General features: G+C 37.3%; 1 protein-coding gene and 1 long non-coding RNA gene across 2 annotated transcripts in view; one reads left to right on the top strand and one right to left on the bottom strand.

The window, feature by feature from the left end:
* Positions 1–16,813, bottom strand: part of IL7 (interleukin 7) — a 46,510-nt gene extending 29,697 nt beyond the window's left edge. Inside the window, exons 1-2 of the mRNA XM_055091111.1 lie at positions 16,810–16,813; positions 13,909–14,042 (exon numbers count right to left, since the gene is read on the bottom strand). Of these exons, the coding sequence (XP_054947086.1) occupies positions 13,909–14,042; positions 16,810–16,813 (138 nt within the window). The remainder of the gene's footprint in view (positions 1–13,908; positions 14,043–16,809) is intronic.
* A 3,546-nt stretch (positions 16,814–20,359) lies between these two features.
* The window catches only part of LOC112065821 (uncharacterized), a 72,426-nt gene continuing 69,959 nt past the window's right edge, over positions 20,360–22,826 (top strand). Inside the window, exon 1 of the long non-coding RNA XR_002892252.3 lies at positions 20,360–20,471. This is a non-coding gene — a long non-coding RNA (uncharacterized lncRNA). The remainder of the gene's footprint in view (positions 20,472–22,826) is intronic.

Here is a 22,826-nt window from a genome sequence, read left to right as displayed (position 1 = left end):
ATTCTTGCCTCCTTTATCAAAAATAAGGTGATCATATGTGCGTGGGTTTATCTCTGGGCTTTCTATCCTGTTCCATTGATCTATATTTCTGTTTTTGTGCCAGTACCATACTTTCTTGATTACTGTAGCTTTGTAGTATCATCTGAAGTCAGGGAGCCTGATTTCTCCAGCTCCATTTTTCTTTCTCAAGATTGCTTTGGCTATTCGGGGTCTTTTGTGTTTCCATACCAATTGTAAAAGTTTTTGTTCTAGTTCTGTAAAAAGTGCCATTGGTAGTTTGATAGGGATTGCATTCAGTCTATAGATTGTTTTGGGTAGTAGAGTCATTTTCACAATGTTGATTCTTCTGATCTGAGAACATGGTATATCTCTCCATCTGTTTGTATCATCTTTAATTACTTTCATCAGTGTCTTATAGTTTTCTGCATACAGGTCTTTTGTCTCCTTAGATAGGTGTATTCCTAGGTATTTTATTCTTTTTGTTGCAATGGTAAATGGGAGTGTTCCCTTAATTTCTCTTTCAGATTTTTCATCTTTAGTGTATAGGAAAGCATGTGATTTCTGTGCATTAATTTTGTATCCAGCTACTTTAACAAATTCATTGATTAGCTCTAGTAGTTTTCTGGTAGCATCTTTAGGATTCTCTATGTATAGTATCATGTCATCTGCATGATTAATTTAGTTTTAATTTGTTCTCTTTTTTCTATTTTCCTAATATGGAATCTTAGAGAATTAACTTACCTCTTTCTTCTTTTCTAATATATGCATTCAATGCTCTAGGCTCTGCTTTTACTGTGTTACACACATTTTGTTAATATGTATTTTATTTTCATTTAGTTCAAAATATTTTAACATTTCTCTTGAGACTTCTTCTTTGATCCAAAAGTGTGTTTTTTATTCTCCAAATATTTTGGTATTTTCCATCTATTTTTCTGTTGTTGATTTCTAGTTTAATTACATTTTGGTTTGAGAGCATAGTTTGCATGACTTCTATTTTTTAAAAACTTGTTAAGGTATATTTTATGACTCTGAATGTGTTCAACCCTATTAAAAATTCCATGTAAACTTGCACAAAGTGTGTATCGTGTAGTTGTTGGATTAATTATTTTACAAATGTCAATTAGGTCTGGTCAATTTACAGTGTTTTTAGTTCAATTACATCCTTACTAATTTTCTATCTGCTGAATCTCTCAATTACTGCTAGAGGAGTGTTGAAATCTCCAATTATAACAGTGGTTTTATCTATTTCTTCTTGCATTTTATCAGTTTTTGCTCCCAAGATTTCAATGCAGTTGTTAGGCACAATCACATTAAGAATTGTTATGTTTTCTTAGAGAACTGACCCCTTTATTATTATGTAATTACCCTGTTTATTCCTGAGAGTTTTCCTGGCTCTGAAGTCAGCTTTGTCTGAAATGAACATAGCTACTTCAGCTTTCTTTTGATTAAGGTAAAATGACATATCATTCTCCATCTTTTCACTTTTAATCTTTATGTGTCTTTATATTTAAAGTGGGTTTCTTATAGACAACATATAATTGGGTCTCATTTTTTTTATCCACTCAGAGAGTCTCTGTCTTTTAACTGGTGTATTTTTATTTCATTTTTACAACTTTAAAAAGTCATTAATTTTTAGTTTTTTAAGGAACCTCCATACTGTTCTCCATAGTGGCTGTATCAGTTTACATTCCTACCAACAGTGCAAGAGAGTTCCCTTTTCTCCACACCCTTTCCAGCATTCACTGTTTGTAGATTTTTTGATGATGGCCATTCTGACCGGTGTGAGGTGATACCTCATTGTAGTTTTGATTTGCATTTCTCTAATGATTAGTGATGTTGAGCATCCTTTCATGTGTTTGCTGGCAATCTGTACATCTTCTCTGGAGGAATGTCTATTTAGGTCTTCTGCCCATTTTTGGATTGGGTTGTTTGTCTTTTTGGTATTGAGCTGCATGAGCTGCTTGTATTTTTTGGAGATTAATCCTTTGTCAGTTGCTTCATTTGCCATTATTTTCTCCCATTCTGAGGGTTGTCTTTTCGTCTTGTTTATGGTTTCCTTTGCTGTGCAAAAGCTTTTAATTTACATTAGGTCCCATTTGTTTATTTTTGTTTTTATCTCCATTTCTCTAGGAAGTGGATCAAAAAGGATCTTGCTGTGATTTATGTCATAGAGTGTTCTTCCTATGTTTTCCTCTAAGAGTTTTATAGTGTCTGGTCTTACATTTAGGTCTTTAATCCATTTTGAGTTTATTTTTTTGTATGGTGTTAGGAAGTATTCTAATTTCAGTCTTTTACATGTAGCTGTCCAGTTTTCCCAGTACCACTTATTGAAGATGCTGTCTTTTCTCCATTGTATATTCTTGCTTCCTTTATCAAAGATAGAACTACCTTATGACCCAGCAATCCCACTACTGGGCATATACCCTGAGAAAACCACAATTCAAAGAGAATCATGTACCACAATGTTCATTGCAGCTCTATTTACAATAGCCAGGACATGGAAGAACCTAAGTGTCCACTGACAGATGAATGGATAAAGAAGATGTGGCACATATATACAATGGAATATTACTCAGCCATAAAAAGAAACGAAACTGAGTTATTTGTAGTGAGGTGGATGGACCTAGAGTCTGTCATACAGAGTGAAGTCAGTCAGAAAGAGAAAAACAAACACCATATGCTAACACATATATATGGAATCAAAAAAAAAGGTTCTGAAGAACCGAGGGGCAGGACAGGAATAAAGATGCAGATGTAGAGAATGGACTTGAGGACACGGGGAGGGGGAAGAGTAAGCTGGGACAAATTGAGAGAGTAGCACTGACATATATACACTACCAAATATAAAATAGATAGCTAATGGGAAGCAGCTGCATAGCACAGGGACATCAGCTCAGTGCTCTGTGACCACCTAGAAGGGTCGGTAGGGAGGGTGGCAGGGAGACGCAAGAGGGAGGGGATATGGGGATATATGTATACATGTAGCTGATTCACTTTGTTATACACCAGAAACTAACACACCATTGTAAAGCAATTATACTCTAATAAAGATGTTAAAGAAATAAATAAATAGAATAGTTCCAAGAAGTTCCAATATCATAAAAAGAAAAAAGTCATTAATAGACCGAAAAGACTTACCTCTTAAAAGGTTACTTCTCCTGTTAAATTGTAACTGATTCAGTCATGCTGCTAAATTATATACACAGGAAATTTGGTTTATCTTCTAGCATAACTTAATAGAGAACTAACATAGTCTTTATTTAGTCAATTTAAATATTTTCTCAGTTAATTACAGTTATTTAAACATAATATACTTAGACATATTTCTAAAGTAATATTCGACTAGAATTTCATTTATTTTCTTAGCTGCCTCTGTTAACAAACCAATCAAATGCAAGATCAACAGGTAGTAGGGGAGAGAGACTTTAAAGAATTAAAAAGTTTTTGAAAAAGAGAGAGAAAGAGTATTAGATTTGATTTTGGAAAGATAACTCAAGTGCCAGTAAAGAGGACAGATGCCCTCAGGTGACAGGGAGATCAGCTGGGTCTTACTGAAGGCTATAGAAGTGGTTCCAGTGAAATTTGATGATTGCCTGAACTAAGACTAAGCTAGTGGAAGTCAACAGAGTGAATGACTTATACAGGTGTTAAGGATATATACTACTTGGTAGGATTTGGTGATGGATGAGATGAAGGAGCAAAGGTATTAAGAGTGAGTCCAGGCTTTGATGACTAAATGATTGGGCAAATGTTGTTCCCTAAGACAGAGAATGTAGAAGGAGGAACAGGCTAAAAGTGATGATAATCAGTCTTCCATTGTGCCACATACATCTGGGTAGAGATTTCTAATTGGTATTTGACTTGAATGGTTTTAAAGTTCACAAAAGAGGTATAGACTTGAGGGTATTTGAGAGCTATCTATGGAATTTAAATCTGTGAGGGCCCCTGGAATAGAGACAGAGACAGAATTAAAGATATTAGAAATGATAAAAGCCAATTATAACCTATTAGTCATTAGATTTTATAATTTAATAACTTAAAGGACAGCCCTTTATATGCCTGCAGTTAGACTGAGTCATTCCTAGAAAGTATTTGGCCATCTTTAGAAGCCTTTATTATTTTTACCAGACTCTGTTTTGGTGGCTAAGAGTTACATCATTCAATCATATGAGTCATATTTAGGCAAAACGATTTTTTATGGATAAAATAATGTTGTATAACATCTAAAACTAGCTCATATTGGATATCAGAAAAGTACTTGACATTTGATTCATAACAAATTTCTAAACAAACAGATGTTCAACAAAAAAAGACTTCTTAGCCTATTTGAAACAAGTTCTGGGTTTCCATCAACTTATGCTGTCAACTTACAATTCATAAGTTATTTATTATACATTATCACAATTCATATTATTATTTACATGAAAAACTACAACGTGCATCATATTGTGCTGAGCATTCTGTGAGATACAAAGATGAATCAGATGTAAACTGTCCTTAAGATACTTATAGACTTGTATGGGGAACTAAGACACAGACTTAGGTAAGTATGCAAGGAGTACAGAGTTAAGAATCACAGACAATTTTAAAATGAAATTAAGAGAACAATTCTGTTTGCAATAGCATCGGAGCCACATAAAATATTTGGGAATAAATTTAACAAAATAAGTTCAAAGCTTACAGTCTGGAAACTACAAAACATTGTTGAAAGAAATTAAAGAAGATCTAAATAAATGGGAAAACATCCTGTATTCATGGATAAGAAGCATTGTTATGCATTGTTAAAAAGGCAATACCCATCAAATTGATCTATAGGGGCAACAAAATCCTTAGCAGAATCCCAGCTGACTACTTCTGAGAAATTAAAGAGATGATTCCAAAAGTCTTATGGAATTGCAAGGGACTGAAACAGCCAAAACAATCTTGAAAAAGAACAAACCAGAAGGATTCACACTTTCTGCTTTCAAAATTTAATCCAAAGCAATGGTAATAAAACTCTGGTACTGGCACAGGACAAATATGTATATGAATGGAATAGAATTGAAGAGTCTAGAAATAAACCCATACATCTACAGTTAACTGATTGATTTTTCACAAGGTGCTAGGACTACTCAATGGGGGAAAGAATAGTCTTTTCTTCTACAAATATGGTTTATTTGTTGCTTTATAAGATAATTATTTTTGAATAAATTTCACTTCAGTCCTTGATTTTATATCTATTGGCAACAGATAGCTTGTTATTAATTATTATTATTATTATTATTAACTTAGAGGCATAATGTTTGACACAGAGCATTCCACATAGTAGAAGATTGATAAATATTTATAAAAGGAGGAAAATAATCAATTTAAGGCCAGTCATGAAGGAAGGGAGGAAGAGGAAGAAGAAAATAAAACATGATTTTTTTTCCCTGTCTCAAAAAATTTGAGCACTACGATGGACCCCAGAGATAATTCAATTTTCACATTTTATAGGGGATTGAAAAGTACCAAAGAGGTTAAATGAGCTATCCAAGATCACAGTGCTTGCTAATAACAAAGCTAGTAACAAATTAGGTCTTCTGATCCTTCACTCTGTGTCCTTTACACTGCACTGCAGTGCTATTTCACTGAAAAGAAATCTAATCAAGGCTATCAATGAAAAAACATTTTTCCATGCTGCAAAAGATTGCTTTATTTATCCTTAAAATAGATGTTTAATCATGGATTCTAAAATCAAATGGATAACTTTAATATAATGGCTAATTGAATTTATTGTGTAGCTTTTCTTACTGTGGTTGAGCTAAATACTGAAAAAAACAAAGAAACCTCATAGCAGCTGATACCCCCAGAGCGTAATATATGGCTTTGCAGATTTGATGCAATAGAATTTAGGTATCAGATTAAAATCAGGGTACTATTCTAATTTTTCCTTTAAGTTTATGAATTCTTTCCATATGCGTCAAGGACATACGTGAAGTTATCCAGTGGAATTCCCAGATCACCAAAATTCCTCAAAAATAAGAGCCTCTGGGAGTAGGGTCCAGAAATTTGTGTTTTAACAAGGCTTTCAGTTCATCTGAAAGACCCTAAAGTTATGAATCACTGCCTTAGTCTACAACCATCAATGATTTACACCTAAATCACTGAAGTTGATTTCCACTGTCTCCTTGCTTTCCATCCTAACACACAAATTATCTACATGGTTGCCAGAAAACGGTTATAAGATAAAAATCTGATGATGTTATTTCATTCTTCATTCATTCATCAAATATTTATTGAGACTTCTAACCCTTCAGGGTACAGCAGTGAACACAAAGAACAAAGATTTCTATTCTTGTGGTGGTTATATTTAGTGCCTTTTATTCCCCTCCAAATTCCTCAGTGACTTCCTAGTGCTTAGATAAAAAATCCAAACTCCTTTGTATAATAGGCCCAGCACTCAGTGGTTCAGGCTTCCTCTGAGGATTTGGTTCTCTTCTTGTATCCTATAACCCAACCACACCATGCAGTTGCTTTCTTATTTACATTCATTTGCAAGGTGATCTATCCCCTTCCTGGGGGAGCCCCCCAACCCTGTTCTGCTCCGTCTGGCAAAACCTACATGCTTTTTAAGATTCAAGAATTATTTGTGACCAAAATTCACAAGAAGAAATAGATGATCTGAATAGGCCTATATCTATTGAAGAAATTGAATCAGTAATTAATAACCTTCCAAAACAGAAAGCACCAGGTCCAGATGGGTTCACTGGTGAATTCTAATAAACATTTAAGAAAGAACTTAGACCAAATTTCTACAATCTCTTTCAGAGGATAGAAGTAGAGGGAACACTTTCTAACTCACTCTATGAGGCTACCATTACTTTAATAGCAAAATCAGATTAAGACATGATAAGAAAAGAAAACTGCAGGCCAATATCTCTCATCAACATAGATGTAAAAATCCTCAATAAAATATTAGCATATCCAATCCAGTAAAATACAAAAAGAATTATACACCAAAACCAAGGGGGATTTATTCCCAGCATGCAAGGCTGATTCAACATTGGAAAATCAATTAATTTAATCCACCACATCAACATATTTTTTTAAATCACATGATCTTATCATTTGATGCAGAAAAAGCATTTGACAAAATCTAACACACATTCATGAAAAAAACTCTCAACAAACTAGGAAAAGAGGGAACTTCCTCACCTTGATAAAGACTATGCAAAAAAACTACAGCTAATGTCTTACTTAATGGTGAGGAACTCAAAGTTTTCCCACTAAGATCAGGTAGAAAGCAAGGATATCCCCTCACACCACTCCTTTTCAAAACTGTACTGGAAGTACTTGCTAATGCAATAAGTCCTTGTTAATGCACTAAGGCAAGGAAATAAAAGGTATACAGATTGGAAAAGGAGGCATAAAGCTGGAAAAGGCAAAACAATGAGACAATATAAAGATCAGTGGTTGCCAGAAGTTGGGGGGAATGGAAAGATAAATAGGCAGAGCATAAAAGGATTTTTAGAGAAGTGAAAATACTCTGTATGATATTACAATACAATGATGGATATATGCCATTATGCTTTCTCCAAATCCATAGAATGTACAATACAAGAGTGAACCCTAAGGGAAAACTGTGGACTTTGGGTAATTATGATAAGTCAATGTAGGTGCATCCTTCATAAAAAATGTACTTCATAAAAAAGCGAGTGATGTTGATAATAGGGGTGCATGCGTGGGAGCATGGGTACATAAGAAATATGTACCTTTCTCTCAATTTTGTTGTAAACCTAAAACTGCTCTAAAAAGTTGTCTTTGAAAAAAAAGTCAAGGCAAAAAAAAATTCATGTGTTCTATGAAGTCTTAACTGACCTCCTCCCTAAAAAGGGAAATGGCAGCTCCCATTTTGATGCCTACATTGTGCCCTATTTTACATGTAATTCTGTTTTATAGATGTGACTACATAAAATAAAATCTGTATATCAAAAAAAACAAGATAAAAAGTAAATGATAAACTGGAAAATGTTTTCATCAAATATGACAGTCTTAAAGTTATCATACTTAATATATAATGAGCTCTGACCAAATGATGGGAATATCAATAAAAGCCAATAGGAGAACGGCATAGGATCTTGAGGGCTATAAGGGAGAATATATCCTTAAGCTGGTCTCTGCCTTGTCCACTGTCATTGCCTCTGTCCATGCCACTGACTCGGCCAGGATTACAGGTGTGTGGGGTTATGTGGTATAAGTATTGCACAGAGGAATGGCATCACCAGAGTTTTGTACTGCATTTAAATTCTAAAGCTTTTAGACAACAGAATCCCTAAGTAGAATAAGTATCAACAATTGATTTAATATAAGTGATGAGGAGCCATAAGAGCCAAAACAATCTTAAAAAAGAACATAGTTGGAAGACTCACACTTGCAATTTTAAAACTAACTACTGAGCTACAGTGATCAAGACTGTGTGGTACTGACAAAAGGATGGGCATATAGACAATGGAATGGAATTGGAAATCTAAAAATATACTCATACATTTTGGTCCAATTGATTTTCAATAAAGGCACCGAGACAATTCAATGGGGGGAAATAGTCTTTTCAACAAAAGGTGCAGGAACAACTGGAAAAGAATGAACTTGGACCCCTATCTCATATCACGTACAAAGATTAACTAAAAATAGATCAAAGACCTAACTATGAACTAAAGCTATAAAACTCTTAGAAAAAATGTAAGTGTAAATCTTTGTGACCTTGGAATAGGCAATAGTTTCTTAAATATGACACCAAAAGCATTACCAAAAAAAGAAAGAATAAATAAATTGGACATTATCAAAATCAACTTTTGTGCTTTAGAGGACACCATAAAGAAAGTGAAAAGAAACACAGAGAATGGGAAAATATATTTGCAAATTGTACATCTGATAAAGGTCTAGTATCCAGAATATATTAAAAACTCTCACAACCAAACAATAAAAAGACGACCCAATTTAAAAGTGAGCAATGTATTTGAAAAAAAAAATTTCTTCAAAGAAGATACACAAATGGCCAGTAAGAATGTTCAATATTGAAAAGATGCTTGACATCATCAGTCATCAGGGAAATGTACATCAATGGAAAAGTGAGATACCACTTCACACCCACTAGGATGACTAGAGTAAAAAAGTCAGACAAGTTTCGGTGAGGATACAGGGGAATTGGAACCCTCATACACTGATGGTGTGAGTGTAAAATGGTGCAGTCACTTTGGAAATAGTTTGGCATTTCCTCAAAAGTTAAAAATAGAGTTACCATGTGACCCAGCAATTCCACTTGTAGGTGTATATCAAAGAGTATTCCACAAAAACTTGTACAACTAACATTTGAAGAAGCATTACTTGTAATAACTAAAGAGTGGAAACAACTTATCCATTCAACTGATGAATGGATAAACAGAAATGTGGTATATCCATTCAACAGATTATTGATCTATAAAAAGAAATGAGGTACTGATTCATGCTATAATATGGGTGAATCTTGAAAACATCACGCTCAGTGAAAGAAGTCCAGTACAAAAGGCTCTATATGGTATGATTCCATTTGTATGAATCACCTAGAAAAGGCAGATCCATAGAAACAGAAAGTAGATTAGTAGCTACCAGGGTCTGGTGATGAGGAATGGAAAGCTATAGCAAATGGTTTTATCACTCTTTGAGGTGATGAAAATGTTCTGGAAGTAGATAATGAATGGTGATGATTGCACAGCTTGTGAATGTACTAAAAGCCACTAAATTGTACACTTTAGAGAGTACATTGAATTTTACCTCAATGCAAAATAAACACAGAAAACATGAACGATGGATACATGTTGGAAAAAAAACAGTCAATGTCACTAGCAGTCAAAGAAATGTAAATCAAAACAGAAGGTTATTTTTCCATTACCCTGGCAGATATTATCAAAAATAAAAATACTCACTGCTGACAAAAATGATGATCTCATATATTGTGGTAAGAACTGTAAACTGATGGGTCCTTTCTGGAAAATAATTTGGTAATATGTATTAAGAAGCTTAAAGTGCTGATTCTATTTAACCTAGTCATCCCAGTTCTAGGAATCTGAATTCTTTATTTAGTAGACCATATAGAAAAAGGACCTTTGTTATTTATTATGAACCTCCCATTCCCTCTGAGCTAGGTAGAAAAATGAGTCTCACCCTTACCCTGGGCCCTATTTGGACTCTATGTAATAGTTCCCATCATTTCTATTTTCTTACTTCTACAACTCAATTCTACCCTATTGACCTGCTCTGGATGATTTTAACAGTATTCAGAACATCTGTGCAGCTCCCCATCACCTTTCCCTACAATTCAACCAGTTCAGTCACCATCTAGTGTCCCTGATACTCTTCTTTCATTATGTTATCATCATAACTATCTTGTATTTTCCCTCAAAAAACAAAAAACCAAACAAACAAAAAACCAGGGCTATTATCTGCTTTGCCTCATAATAATGAGGGCTTTTTCTGGAACCAGATTGCTTGGGTTTGAATTCCAGCCTTGCCACTTGCCAGCTATGTGGTCCAGGTCTCAGTTTCCTCATTACATGGAATTATCATAAGAATTATATAATTATTACATGGAAAGCAGTCAGAGAAGTTCTGGCACATAGTAAACCCTGAATTTGTGTTAGTTGTTATTATTATTATCACCTCATAGAGATATTATGAAGCTCAAATAAAATAATGTATATGAAACTGTTTTTTAATGCACTGCTATTATCATTTCATATTATAGTGACATGTGTATACCTTATCCTCATAAATTATAGAAGAACAAGGACTATCTTATTTTTTAATGGCTCACATTGCACATAGTAAATGCTCAAAATTTGCATTGTAATTCAATTTTACTTTTATGATCAAATCACTATTGACTTTTGGTTGTCTAAATACCATCACCTCAAGACCACTGACAATCCTGTTATAACATATATCCACTTGTGTCTTCCAATATGTCAGCAGTCTTTTCAAAGTGGAGTCCACAATGGACAATCCACTGCAAGTATGGGAGGAAAATTTTTAGGAAATCTATCTACATTTTTTCCTTATCTTTTGTAAATTTTCATTGTTTGGTATTTATCATTACTAATGTGTGCAAAATTACTATGAAAATGCTATGACATATAAATAAATGCTAATGTATATTGGAAGTGCAGGCTCAAGATAGTTTCACTAAAGGGTGTACTGTCTAAAAAGTCTGGAGATCAGCATACCATTCCACAATATGGTTTCTCTCCTAGTATCAAGCTGATCTATTCAACTCCTCCTAGAACACAGTTTGTATCTCTTTGTTTCCAAATCTGACTCACAACCAGTCTGTCTGAAATGAGAGTATGGCAGCCACTCCTTTTCAAGCTGCAACTTGCATTCTTCACGCCAAGACTTAACCATCACCAAACGTAAGCTTCTTAAAAGAAGGGTCTGTATCTGGTCCACCTTTGTGTCTACTGCCACACCTCCACTACCCACCACAAAAAAGAGTTTTCCATAATAACTGGCACATAACAGGCTCCACATAAATGTTTGCTAAATGAATAAACTGACAGATTGCTATTGGAAGGCAGGAGAGTGTGCTGGTTAACAGCAGAGGCTCAGATCTTGGCTCTGCCCCTTAACTGGGTGGCCCTGGGTCTCAGATTTTTCCTCTGTGAAATAAAGGTAATAAGAGTAAGTAACAAGTAAAAAACATTATCTTAACTCAAAATGATTAATTTAGTAGCATAATTTAATGCAAAAAAATGCCCCAATTAATGAAATATAAAATGGGGCAATTACCATGTAGTGAGCACATTTTTTTGGGTCAGTGGACAAAATCAGCAGTTCTCTGTGATACATGTTCAATACATATCATCTTGAGTTTCTCATATCCCTCCAAGAGGTATAACACTGAATTTCCCAAGGTGTCATGATGCTTCTCTATGAGTGTGTGGAGAAGACAGTAGAGTGGAAGGAGGGGAAAGGTTAGACAATTTCCTCCCATCTTATGAACACTTGAGAGGGTTTTCCTTTGTCATTTGTGGTTTCAAGTACTGGTCACTGTTAAAACAACACATCCCATTAATTTAATACAGCTCTTAAACTGTAAAAAAAATAATTTTGGTAGATGACTTATTTGTCTATATTGAAAATCCCAAAGAACCAATAACAACAACAACAACAACACCCCCTGGAACTAAAAAGCAATTATAGAAAGATTTCAGGATACAAGGTTAATATACAAAAGTCAATTGCTCTCCTATATACCTGCAATAAATAATTGGAATTTGAAATTCAAAACACAACACCGTTTACAAAAGTACCAAAAATACAAAATACTTAGATATAACTCTAACAAAATACTAACAAGATCAACACAAGGAAAAGTGCAAAATTCTGATGAAAGAAATTAAAAAATTAAATAAATAGAAAGATATTCCATGATTATGGATAGTAAGATTCAGTATTGTTAAGACAGATAAGATGTGAGTTCAGATACCTCACCAAAGAAGATATATAGATGGCAATAGTATATGAAAAGATGTTCAACATCATATGACATTAGGGAATTGCTAATTAAGACTACAGTGAGGTACCAAGACACACCTATTAGAATGGCTAGAACTTAAAACACTGACAAAACCAAATGTCAGGAGTTCTCATTCATTGCTGGTAAGAATGCAAAATGGTACACTTCGGAAGACAGTATGGCAGTTTAATACAAAGCTAAACATAGTCTTACCATATGATCCAGCAATCATTCTCCTAGGAATTTATCCAAATGAGTTGAAAACGTATGTCCACACAAAACCCTACACATGAATGTTTATAGAAGCTTTATTCATGACTACCAAAAATTAGAAGCAACCAAGACATATCCTTTAATCAGTGAATGGATAAACAAACTGTAGTACATCCATTCAATGGAATTTTATTTTAAAATAAAAAGAAATGAGCCATCGAGCCACAAAAAGTCATGGAAGAACCTTAAATACACGTTGCTAAGTGAAAGAATCCAGTCTAAAAAAGCTACATACTGCATGACTCCAACTATATGACATTCTAGAAAGGCTAACCACAGAGACCATAACAGATCAGTGGTTGCTATGGGTTCAGAGGCAGGGAGGGAGGGGTGAATCAGTGGAGCACAGGCAATTTTTAAGGACAGTGAAACTATTCTGTATTATACTGTAATGGTGGATCCACAACCTTATGCGTTTGTCAAAACCCATAGAACCGTGCAGCACAAAAAGTAAACCCTAATGTCAACTACGGAATTTAGTTAATAACAATGTATCAATATTGGTTCATCAATTGTAACTAATGTAGCACACAAATGCCAGATGTTAATAATAGGGGAAATTGTGTAGAGGGAAAGTGGGTATATGGGAATTCTCTACTTTCTCCTCAACTTTTCTGTAAACCTAAAGCTACTCTAAAGAATAATAGCTATTGTTTAAAAAGTCCATAGTAAGTAAAAAAATAACAGCAAATTTTATATATCTACACGTATGTATAAAAATACCTAGGGATATGCATGTACACACTTTCAGATAAAATAAAATAACTATACAACTTTTTCATGATAATTTTTAAACATTATATTCTGTTATTTTCCTTCTCCTAATATAATCTGTTTTTACAGGGACCATCAATGGGAGGTGAGGAAATGCAGATAATTATGCTAAATTATGTTCAGAAACATTTTGGTAGTGAAGGGAATTAGGATTGAGGAGGAAAGCTGTGGGAGTCTGAGGTCTAGGAAAGAATTCTTCTTACAGGATATAATAATGCCAACTTAAAAAGAAATATTGTTAGCAGCCTATTTCAAGGACTATAAATAAATATTAGGATATAAAACTGCATACCAACAGTATATTTCAAATTTTCCCAATGAGTTAAAACGTGAGGAAAACAAACACATACCAAATCATTGATGTTGACCATTAGAACATTCTGATAGGCTCCGCCATCTTTACCTTCAATATCACAATCAGATGATGCTACTGGCCACAGAACAAGGATCAGGGGAGGAATTCCAAAGATATACCTAAAAGAAACTAAATTCAACAATAAGTAAGAATAAGCTAAATGTCATAAGTCATATTATATCATTTGATGGTGGTATTTCAATTGGCCTGACCACTTATTTCTAATAATTTTTAAAATGTATCTTGGTTTTTTACATAGTGTAGGAAGAACTTTAAAGTTCAATATTATAGAACTACCAAAGAAAGGCAATATTTTAGAGCCTAGGTTTCTTTCAGTTTTTATTCAGATATAACTCTTTAGGAATGTGCAGAACAAGAGTGATGACAGCAAAATCTCTTTGCTTCATCAACAGAAAAACAGGTAAACTACAGGTAAACAATTATACATTTTTGAAATTTTATGATCTATGGCACGTGATTGTATATTTATGTAAAACTTGATGGTTGTTCAAATGTCCAGCTGCTTCCTGGAAACAACATTGCAGGAAGTTTATCTGCATGGTACTGCACTGTGATTATATTCTTTCTTTTTAACGATGGATCCTAGAAGGCTTACCCTCCTCAGAACTGTGACAAAGTTGATATTTATATTATGAGACTCCTTATCTTTTCAGTATCTTCTTTTTCTAAATGCCCAGAGACCCACATTCTCTTCAAACACAGCCCTGTTTAGCTTCTTGACATGTTAGGAAAACCCAATAAATAAATTCATACCCTGTTAACTAATGATTTATATCTGTTTGTAAATAAGTCTTCTCATTTAGGGGCAACTGTTAATCAAAAGGAATGAATTTATAAATGGTATCATTTTGGGCAGCAGTAATACACTGATAGAAAGCCAGTGATTCCCTGAGGTGTTAAAATCTGGTTTTATAGGGACTGATTTTATTTCTTCATAAGCCTGCTGGAGTGTCTTGTTTGCATCTTTCTGTAAACCCTCGAGTGTTGTTGACAATATATGTCCTGTGATTTTCCCCAGTGAACTTTAACTGTTCTTGTTGAGTGCAAGGTATTTTTCATGTATGCCTTCTCCTGCTTAAGATTACAAACAATACTCCTTGGAACCCAAGGAACTAATATTGTGAAAACAACCTAAAGACTGTCAAATAGATCATAAATTTCCCATAACATTCTCATCTATTACATCATTATCTGTCAAATAAAAATTAGCAGCTCTCCCCAGTAAGTTATGTGCCATTAGTGACCTATATTTTTACAATAGAGAATGTAGGCTGGGCAGCAGATAGGGGAACAAGCATGAAACCTACGTCTAATCTTAATATGTCACTGACACTTAACAAGGTAAGAGAAACAAAATGAGATGTGGAGTCTATTCATAGCTCTGCCACTAAATTTCCATATGCATGATGAGCAAGAATTCACTCTGGAGATTAATAATGATGATGATGCTGGGTACCTGTCGTGTACCAAGCACTGTTCAGTGCCTTATACTTACTATCTAAGGATCAAAAGGGTCCTACCTGCTAGTTGATCTTTTTATAAAACATAAGTAGTAAGGTGCCAGGTCTGGATTCTAACCTGAGCTGGTTGCTTCACCAGGATTTGATCAGAAATGCCCGTTATCTTCTGATAACATGTCATCACTTTGATCTTCTGAATGAAAACCACTTCCACGTCCTATTATACAGCCCTACCTCTCTTTCTTCTACCACAGTCCCTTCATCCTGAAGATTCTCAAACAATGATCAATTGCTAATTATTTACTGAGTCCTAGCTTTGTATAGATTGTATAGATTGCATAGAGCCAAACTTTTTACTTTCTCTGTCATCTTACAGATGTCCAGCAGGGATACTTTGCGAGGAGTAGATGGTAAGGAAAATTTATACAGCGTGTAACTTGAAATGAGCTTTAAAAGAAATATAACAAAATAATTAAATATTAGAATGAAAAAGAGACATTTTTACTATTATACATAAACGTCATTTCAAAGGTCCACATTTTATGGGTTTTTTTTTTTTTGGGGGGCGGTACGCGGGCCTCTCACTGCCGCGGCCTCTCCCGTTGCGGAGCACAGGCTCCGGACGCGCAGGCTCAGCGGCCGTGGCTCACGGGCCCAGCCGCTCCGCGGCATGTGGGATCTTCCCGGACCGGGGAAGCCCCACATTTTATGTTTTAATAAAGGAGGTGGTTTTATTTTCTATGAGCACTAGTTGTTGTGCCCGCTTCACTCCAAATTTCAGTAATTAGTGCTCCCAAAATTCACAGCGACCCATTTACTCATTGGATGGCATTTTGTCAATGCTTTCAAATGACGGCTTAGTGGAAAATTCAGTCTTTTTTGAGGAACTAGGTTCTCAATTCTAAAACAATATTTGCTTTATCTGTAAAGCATGTCTTTGGTTGCCATCTTTGTTGTTAAATAGGCTAACCCCAGAGAGACTAGGGCAATGCAAAGTACAGAGGGAGACGTGGGGTTTTGTGTTGGTATGCCAATGAGTTGTGTGACTGACTGAAGGACAGAGCCTCTTAAAAGCTTCACTTTAGACTAAATGATCTCTTAATTTCGCTTTCAACTCTCAAGCACCTTAATTCTAAGAACCTACCTAGCGATCCAAATACAATAACTCTTTAGATTTGAAATCGCCTGACCAACAACGTTGCAAACACACCCAGGGCTTCAAACCCACATCTCAGAGGCTCCCAGCTTTCTCATTAATGACTTATGGTTTGGTTTGCAATTGAAGTCTTTTCTCCACACCGCATAGACAGTAACATATTAATATTGCCTAGTTTGAGCCTGCTTTTGACATTGTTATCACAATAGAAAAGGACTCTGCTTTTATTTTTGTTTTGTTTTAGATTATACATAGATACCCATTCCTTCCCCCCACCTTGAACTTTCCCTTAGGTTACAAAAAAGACAAACCATAAAGAATAATGCAAGGCAAGCTTGGGCTTGTGGAATTTTCTTCAGATTTCCGGAAGGGATTGAAACTGGAGAATTTGTTTTCAGTAGGGAATTTGGTTAAACCAGAATGATGGCTGTCTAAAGAAAAATTCTTGTTGGTTTTTAAATTAAGCCAAATAATACATTTAATCCTCAGATGCTTAAGTTATGGGGTCAAAGTGAACAAGAACAAATTAGTTTCAACAGTCCTTCAAATCCAATCTTTCATTAGTGTTTAAGACCAATCAGTGTTTATTGATTGTCTATTATAGACATTATATAGACCTATTTTCACTGGGATTTTAAAGAAATGGTCAAAAGACATTTAGGATGGAATGAAAGACATTATCTGAATATATAAGACTTGGCTTTAATATGAACAATTGGCACAAGTCAGTGAGTAAAAAAGAAGAAGTTAATAAACAGTAGGCAATAACCATATGTTATATGAAAATCAGCTTTTTAAGGTTACAAAAATGAATGTGATTATGCTCACATAAAGAATTCTAATACATTCCACAAACATTTTAAGATTGGATTATAAATTCTATCCACAAGTCCCATGATAAACAACATTTAAAGACATTTCTGAAGCCATCCTATAATAGTGCATACAATATTTCATTTAATCCCATAACCATTTCTTGAGGTAAGTACTACCAATCACTAACATTTTTGCAGATGGAGAATCTGGGGCCCAAACATTTTTCCCCATATAAAATATGTCTTGTAAGAGGCATGTTTCAAATCCAAGAGTCTAGAAACTAAGCTTTTAGCCACTGAGCTGCACTGCTTCCTATAAAAATAACTGCATGTGTGTAGTCAAGGGAAATGTACAAAAGTCCGTCTTCCTCCAGATGAACCTCACTACAGCGCTTCCTTGGCCAGTTCCTGAAACACGGCATCACGTACTCCTATTTCAGGAAAAAAGACACTGATTATTTGCTTTATTGCATAAGGTTATGTGTCAGAGATGAGGCCAGAAAAGCAATCTCACATCATGTGTGTGACATCAACATGTAAGCTGGTTCTACAAAATAACATTTTCCATTTTTGTTTAAGGTATTGCAGCACTGATGTGGCACCCTGTGTAACCCTCCTTTATACTCGTTCAGGCTTTTTCATCTTTCTCAGTTCTCTGTTTTTATTACTATTCCATTTTGGGGTCCTCAAAAATGATTAAATTATCTAAACTAGATAGCACAATTGAGGACCACGTAGCAGGTCCTCAACTACCTCAACTCCCAAAAGAAGTGGCAAAGTAAAAGGATAAAAAGTAACCCTATCCTTGAGCTTCTAGTAAAATCTACTGGAAAAAAAATCATTATCAAAATCACTCATAATTATTATTATTAGGAGTTTAGAATTCTAATATTTTGGTTGCTGATAACTTATGATGCACGATTAGTATAGATATACTTCAGGGAATAGAGGTTCCTTGTTAATAATGGGCACCTTAGCTTCCTTTTCTTGTTTTACCTCTCCACTCTAGATCAGAGGTGATGGAAAGATTAGAACTAGGAGTGGTCCAGAAAAAAGCAATTGCAGGAGATCCACGGGCATTGTAAGGAAAACAGGGATATACCTAATTTCTAATTCTATATTAAAGTTCTGGAGGACGCCCATTACAAATCTTCTCTGCGCTAAACCCGCTCCCCACCCCCCTTTACTTTGCTACTGATCGGGTACTTCTTGACTGTCAATTTTTGATGCTTTAATACCTTTGAGTAGGGATAGGGCTCTTTTGATCTAACGGTGCCGCCAGGAAAGGGCACAGACCAGGCATCAAACACAAGAACAATCTGCTCCCTATTCTGGCACCCTCCCGCACCCGTCTCCTTTTGCTTAAGGAAGTGTTTACTCTTAAAAAGTAGAATTTCCCTGAGCAGATCCTCTCCACTCACATCTCTTTTCCCCCTTTTTTCTTCCAGTCAACTTCTGGACCCGTTACCTTGGCCATATGGCTGCCAACGGGAATCCAGCTCGCCTCAACTCTGCCCTTGTCCATTTTAAGTCCGTATTTCGCACAGATAAAATAGACTAAATCTCGGCAAGGGTCTAGAATTTAGAATTATGCCTGTAAATCCTGCCTCCGTCCAGGAGTACCCATATAGGGAAGAAACCAAAACCCGAAAGTGGCCTTTCTCAGTGCCAGCCCGAGCACTTGGGTTCCCAGCAAAAGACGCAAGGTACAGCCCCAGTTGGAAACTCCCAGCCTCAATGAGGAAAAACGGGGTTTTCCGGAGACCTGTCCCCTTGAGGTTTAAAAGCGTGTCCCGTGGGAGCTTCGCTTTTACTTCTCTAAGGGGTTGGCGCTGCAAGAGCCCAGATCCTCGCCGATCCCGGGGGCGCCTGTGAGTACCGTGGCGCGACCCAGGGGGGTGGGTTGGGCGCCGGGTGGACAGCGGGCAGCGCTGGCGAGGGGACACTGACGGAGAAGCATTGGGACCTGGGCGCGGGCTGCCGCCGCTGAGCGGCTCGGAGGCTGCATCGCCCGGTCCCGGGACAGAGAGCAGGCGTCGGGGACTGCTTCTCCCACGCAGCCCGCCAGGCTCAGCAGCCCCAGGTGCAAGTGGTGATGGGCCAGAGTACTCGGGTGAGGCTGCCGGCTGCCCAAGGGCGGGGCCAGGGCTCTCCGCAGGTCCAAAGTGCAAGGCCGGGCTGTTCCCGGACGCGCCTGGGCGCGGGGCCCCGCAGCATGTCCCAGAGGCCCCTGGCGTGCCGCGCGCGCGAATTTATGCGCCCGGGAGAGGAGCGCTTACCATGGAACATGGTCTGCGGGAGGCGGGCGTGGTCATGATGACCGCCACTGCAGCAGGAGCGAGCTCTCACCGCCCATAGTCACTCCCAGGACCCTGGTCTTCCGCGGAGCTGCCGGGAGTCCGTGCCGGCTAGGGCCGTCTCTGCAGCTGCTTCCTCCTACCCACGCCGCGCCTGCTGTTTCATCCATCCCAAGGGGGGCGGCACACACCACGGCCCGACTCTGCGCTTTGCCTTTCCCATAACTTCCGTAGGATCCGCCGACAGTGTACTTTCAGTTTCTACTTTGCGCTTGGTCTGCAGGTTCGATCTCTGAGTTAATCCCTGGGGCACCTTCACCTCCCCGCAAACCTCCTTCTCCTGGTCACCTGCGTCCTCCCCTAGCGCTTCCTGTGCACCTGGACCGGGACCGGAGGAGGGCGCGGAGTCCCAAAGCACCGCAGAAGGAATGAGTTGGCCTTCTGAGTCGGGGCGATTCGAGGCAAAGACTTTCCAGATGACCTCTAAAACGCCTTGGCAAAGGCAGGCGACTAGGATCTAAAAGCATCGGTTGCTAATGTGTCCACAGAAGCCACAAATGTGTAGGGCGAAAACTGGGCTATTGCAAGCGGACGCCAGGGAGGAGGCGTCGCAGCTCTTGCCGCGGGTGTGGTGGTGGACGACGCCAAGTCTGTCGTCTTGTTTAAAAAAAAAAGGAAGTAAAGAATGATTAAGAGGGCCACGGGCCACGCCTCTAACCTCTCTAGTCTCCTTCCTCTCTGTCTTTTGTACATGCACCTGCCCAGGTGAGACCTCAAAGAAAAATAACCCGGTGTGCCCACCTAATCTGGTAAGTGCTGTCTTTGGACCTGAAAATCGAAGCCCAAATTAGGTGGAGAAAGTGGAGACTGACAATAGATGGTAACAGATAAATGCACACATGACTGCCTCGTGTGCATTTATCTGAATTAGCTAATAAATCAACTTATCCATCTTGACTGTCTGTTACAGAAGAGTTAATTTTTTTTTCTAGGTCTGAATTATTTAGGTATTTTCTGTTTTCGTTTGATTTCTGATATACTGCAGAAATCCTGCTTAAACGAAGGTGAGTAATGTAAAGTAATAACAGCGATAATAGTATTATGGCTATCATTTATCTAGCATTTGCTCTGTACTAGTATTGTGCTAAGTCTTTTATGTACGTCATCTCAAGCAAAATTTTCTGTGTGGTAGACAATTTTGTTATCTGCGCTTCACAGATGTAGGAACTGAGACTTCCTTAAGTATCTGCCAGATTCACTCTGCTGGTTAGTAACAGGGTTGGGACACAAACCTACTGTAAACCGGCTCTAGAGTCTGCACTTGGAACCCCTGTCTTAGAAGTCCTGTGAACAATGTAGACGTTGTTGCCAGGAGAGAGACAGGGTCACATATCATGTGAATGTGGCTTTGCCCCAGTATGGGGACCTCGGGGAAAGTTTCTGGAGCTTGTGAATTCTACATTGAGACCCGAGCAGGTCACTTAACTTGGCCATGTGAACATTCCAGATTCTGCTATAGTGTGATGGAAGAAAAGAGGAAAAGAAAGAAGGGAGAAAAACAATGAAATAGAGAGTGAGGTGGTGTTGCTTAAGGCTGAAACTTGGATTTCTATTTCTCTTTTAGTCTCACTTTTCACATCCAACCCATAGGCAAGTCCTGTCAACTCTACCTCTAAAATAAATCCCGAATCTAGTCTGTGAATTGCCTAAGGGTAAACCATTAAAACCCTGCTGTCTAGGGGATCTTCCAGCTTTCACCCTTGCCCACAACCCTTTCCGTCTCTTCAGAGCAGCAGCGTATGTATTTACATTTGCCACCCTCTGTGACCACTCTCTGGCCACTTCCCACCGCACACGGGGCTTTCAAGGCCCTGTGTGATCTGGGCCCCGCTGTCCTCTGTGACTTCCTCTGCACCCATGGCCTTTTTCCTCCCTGCGCTCAGCCAAGCTGACTTCCACTTAGAACAATATCTAGCACACAGCCACGCAGAGAGTAACGGAATGAGAGGGGACGACTGAGCGAGATGCGTGAGTGAGAACATGTGTGGAAGGGAAAGTATGTGTAGGCAGGAGGGGAATAGGAGGAAAGGGGAAGAGAACAAGGGAAGCAGAAGAGAACGGGAGGGCAGAATTCGGTGGGGAAAGCCAAGTTATTTCCATCTGACTGGAACCTAGCCTGGAGGTGGGGAGTAGAGAAACAGGAGGCCCGAGTAACTGGTCAAAATGAATGCTGTAACTAAACACAGCCTGCAGGTTTTTTAAATTTTTTAAACTTTTCAGGGACAGATAAAAGAGCATCCACCAATAACTTGCTCAACAGGAAATCCATCTTCCTTTTTCATGCAATCACCATAAAACCTGGTTGAGCAAGGGCTTGTGCATAACTGAACTTTTGGGGAGCATGAACGGAAATTATTCAGAGCTCCAGGAGAGGAGATGTAAATGTCACACTGGACTCTGACCCCAAACGTGAAGAATCACTCTGAAGACAGTATTCGTAAAGCATTTGGCGTTTTTATTGTTATATGAAAATTGGCACATTCTAACTACATCAAGTTATTTTCTTCTATGACAGCATTAATACCATTTGAAAAAAATATCCAAATGAAGTCTTAAATGCGTGTTTGATATTTTGATAAACTGAACATTATTTTTCGTAAGACAGATAGATAAGGAAAAAAGAAATGTTTTATGAATTTTTATCTGCCAATGTTTTGTAATAGAGAAATGGAGTGGTTACCATAATGTTCACTCATAGACACAAGAACTGTGCAGAAAAGCCAATATGTAAACAAAGTAGTATATAAAGTTTTTGAATTATAACCAATAAACATCAAGAAGGAAGACAACATTTTCAGAATGATTAGTACAATGTAGTGAAAAAAATGGAAATAAAGCAATATGAATGTCAACTTAAAGAGAGAATTGTTTAAAGGTTAACTAATGTCTTTTTAAATGTTCTACAATCTTCAATCTAAATAGTTCATTATGGGTAACCTGAAAATCTTTTCTTGATAATTATCTGTAGTATTTTTACCCAACTTAATATGACCATTCTTTGTAGTCTGAGATCTGAATGCTAGATATCATCCTGTCTATAGATATTTTCTGAAGTTCCTATAACTTAATTTTCCAGGCATAATATTCAACATATTTCAAACACA

The sequence above is a fragment of the Physeter macrocephalus genome, chromosome 15, assembly GCF_002837175.3.
Source record: "Physeter macrocephalus isolate SW-GA chromosome 15, ASM283717v5, whole genome shotgun sequence".
Taxonomy (NCBI): Eukaryota; Metazoa; Chordata; class Mammalia; order Artiodactyla; family Physeteridae; genus Physeter; species Physeter macrocephalus.
This window is presented reverse-complemented; position numbering and strand designations above follow the sequence as displayed.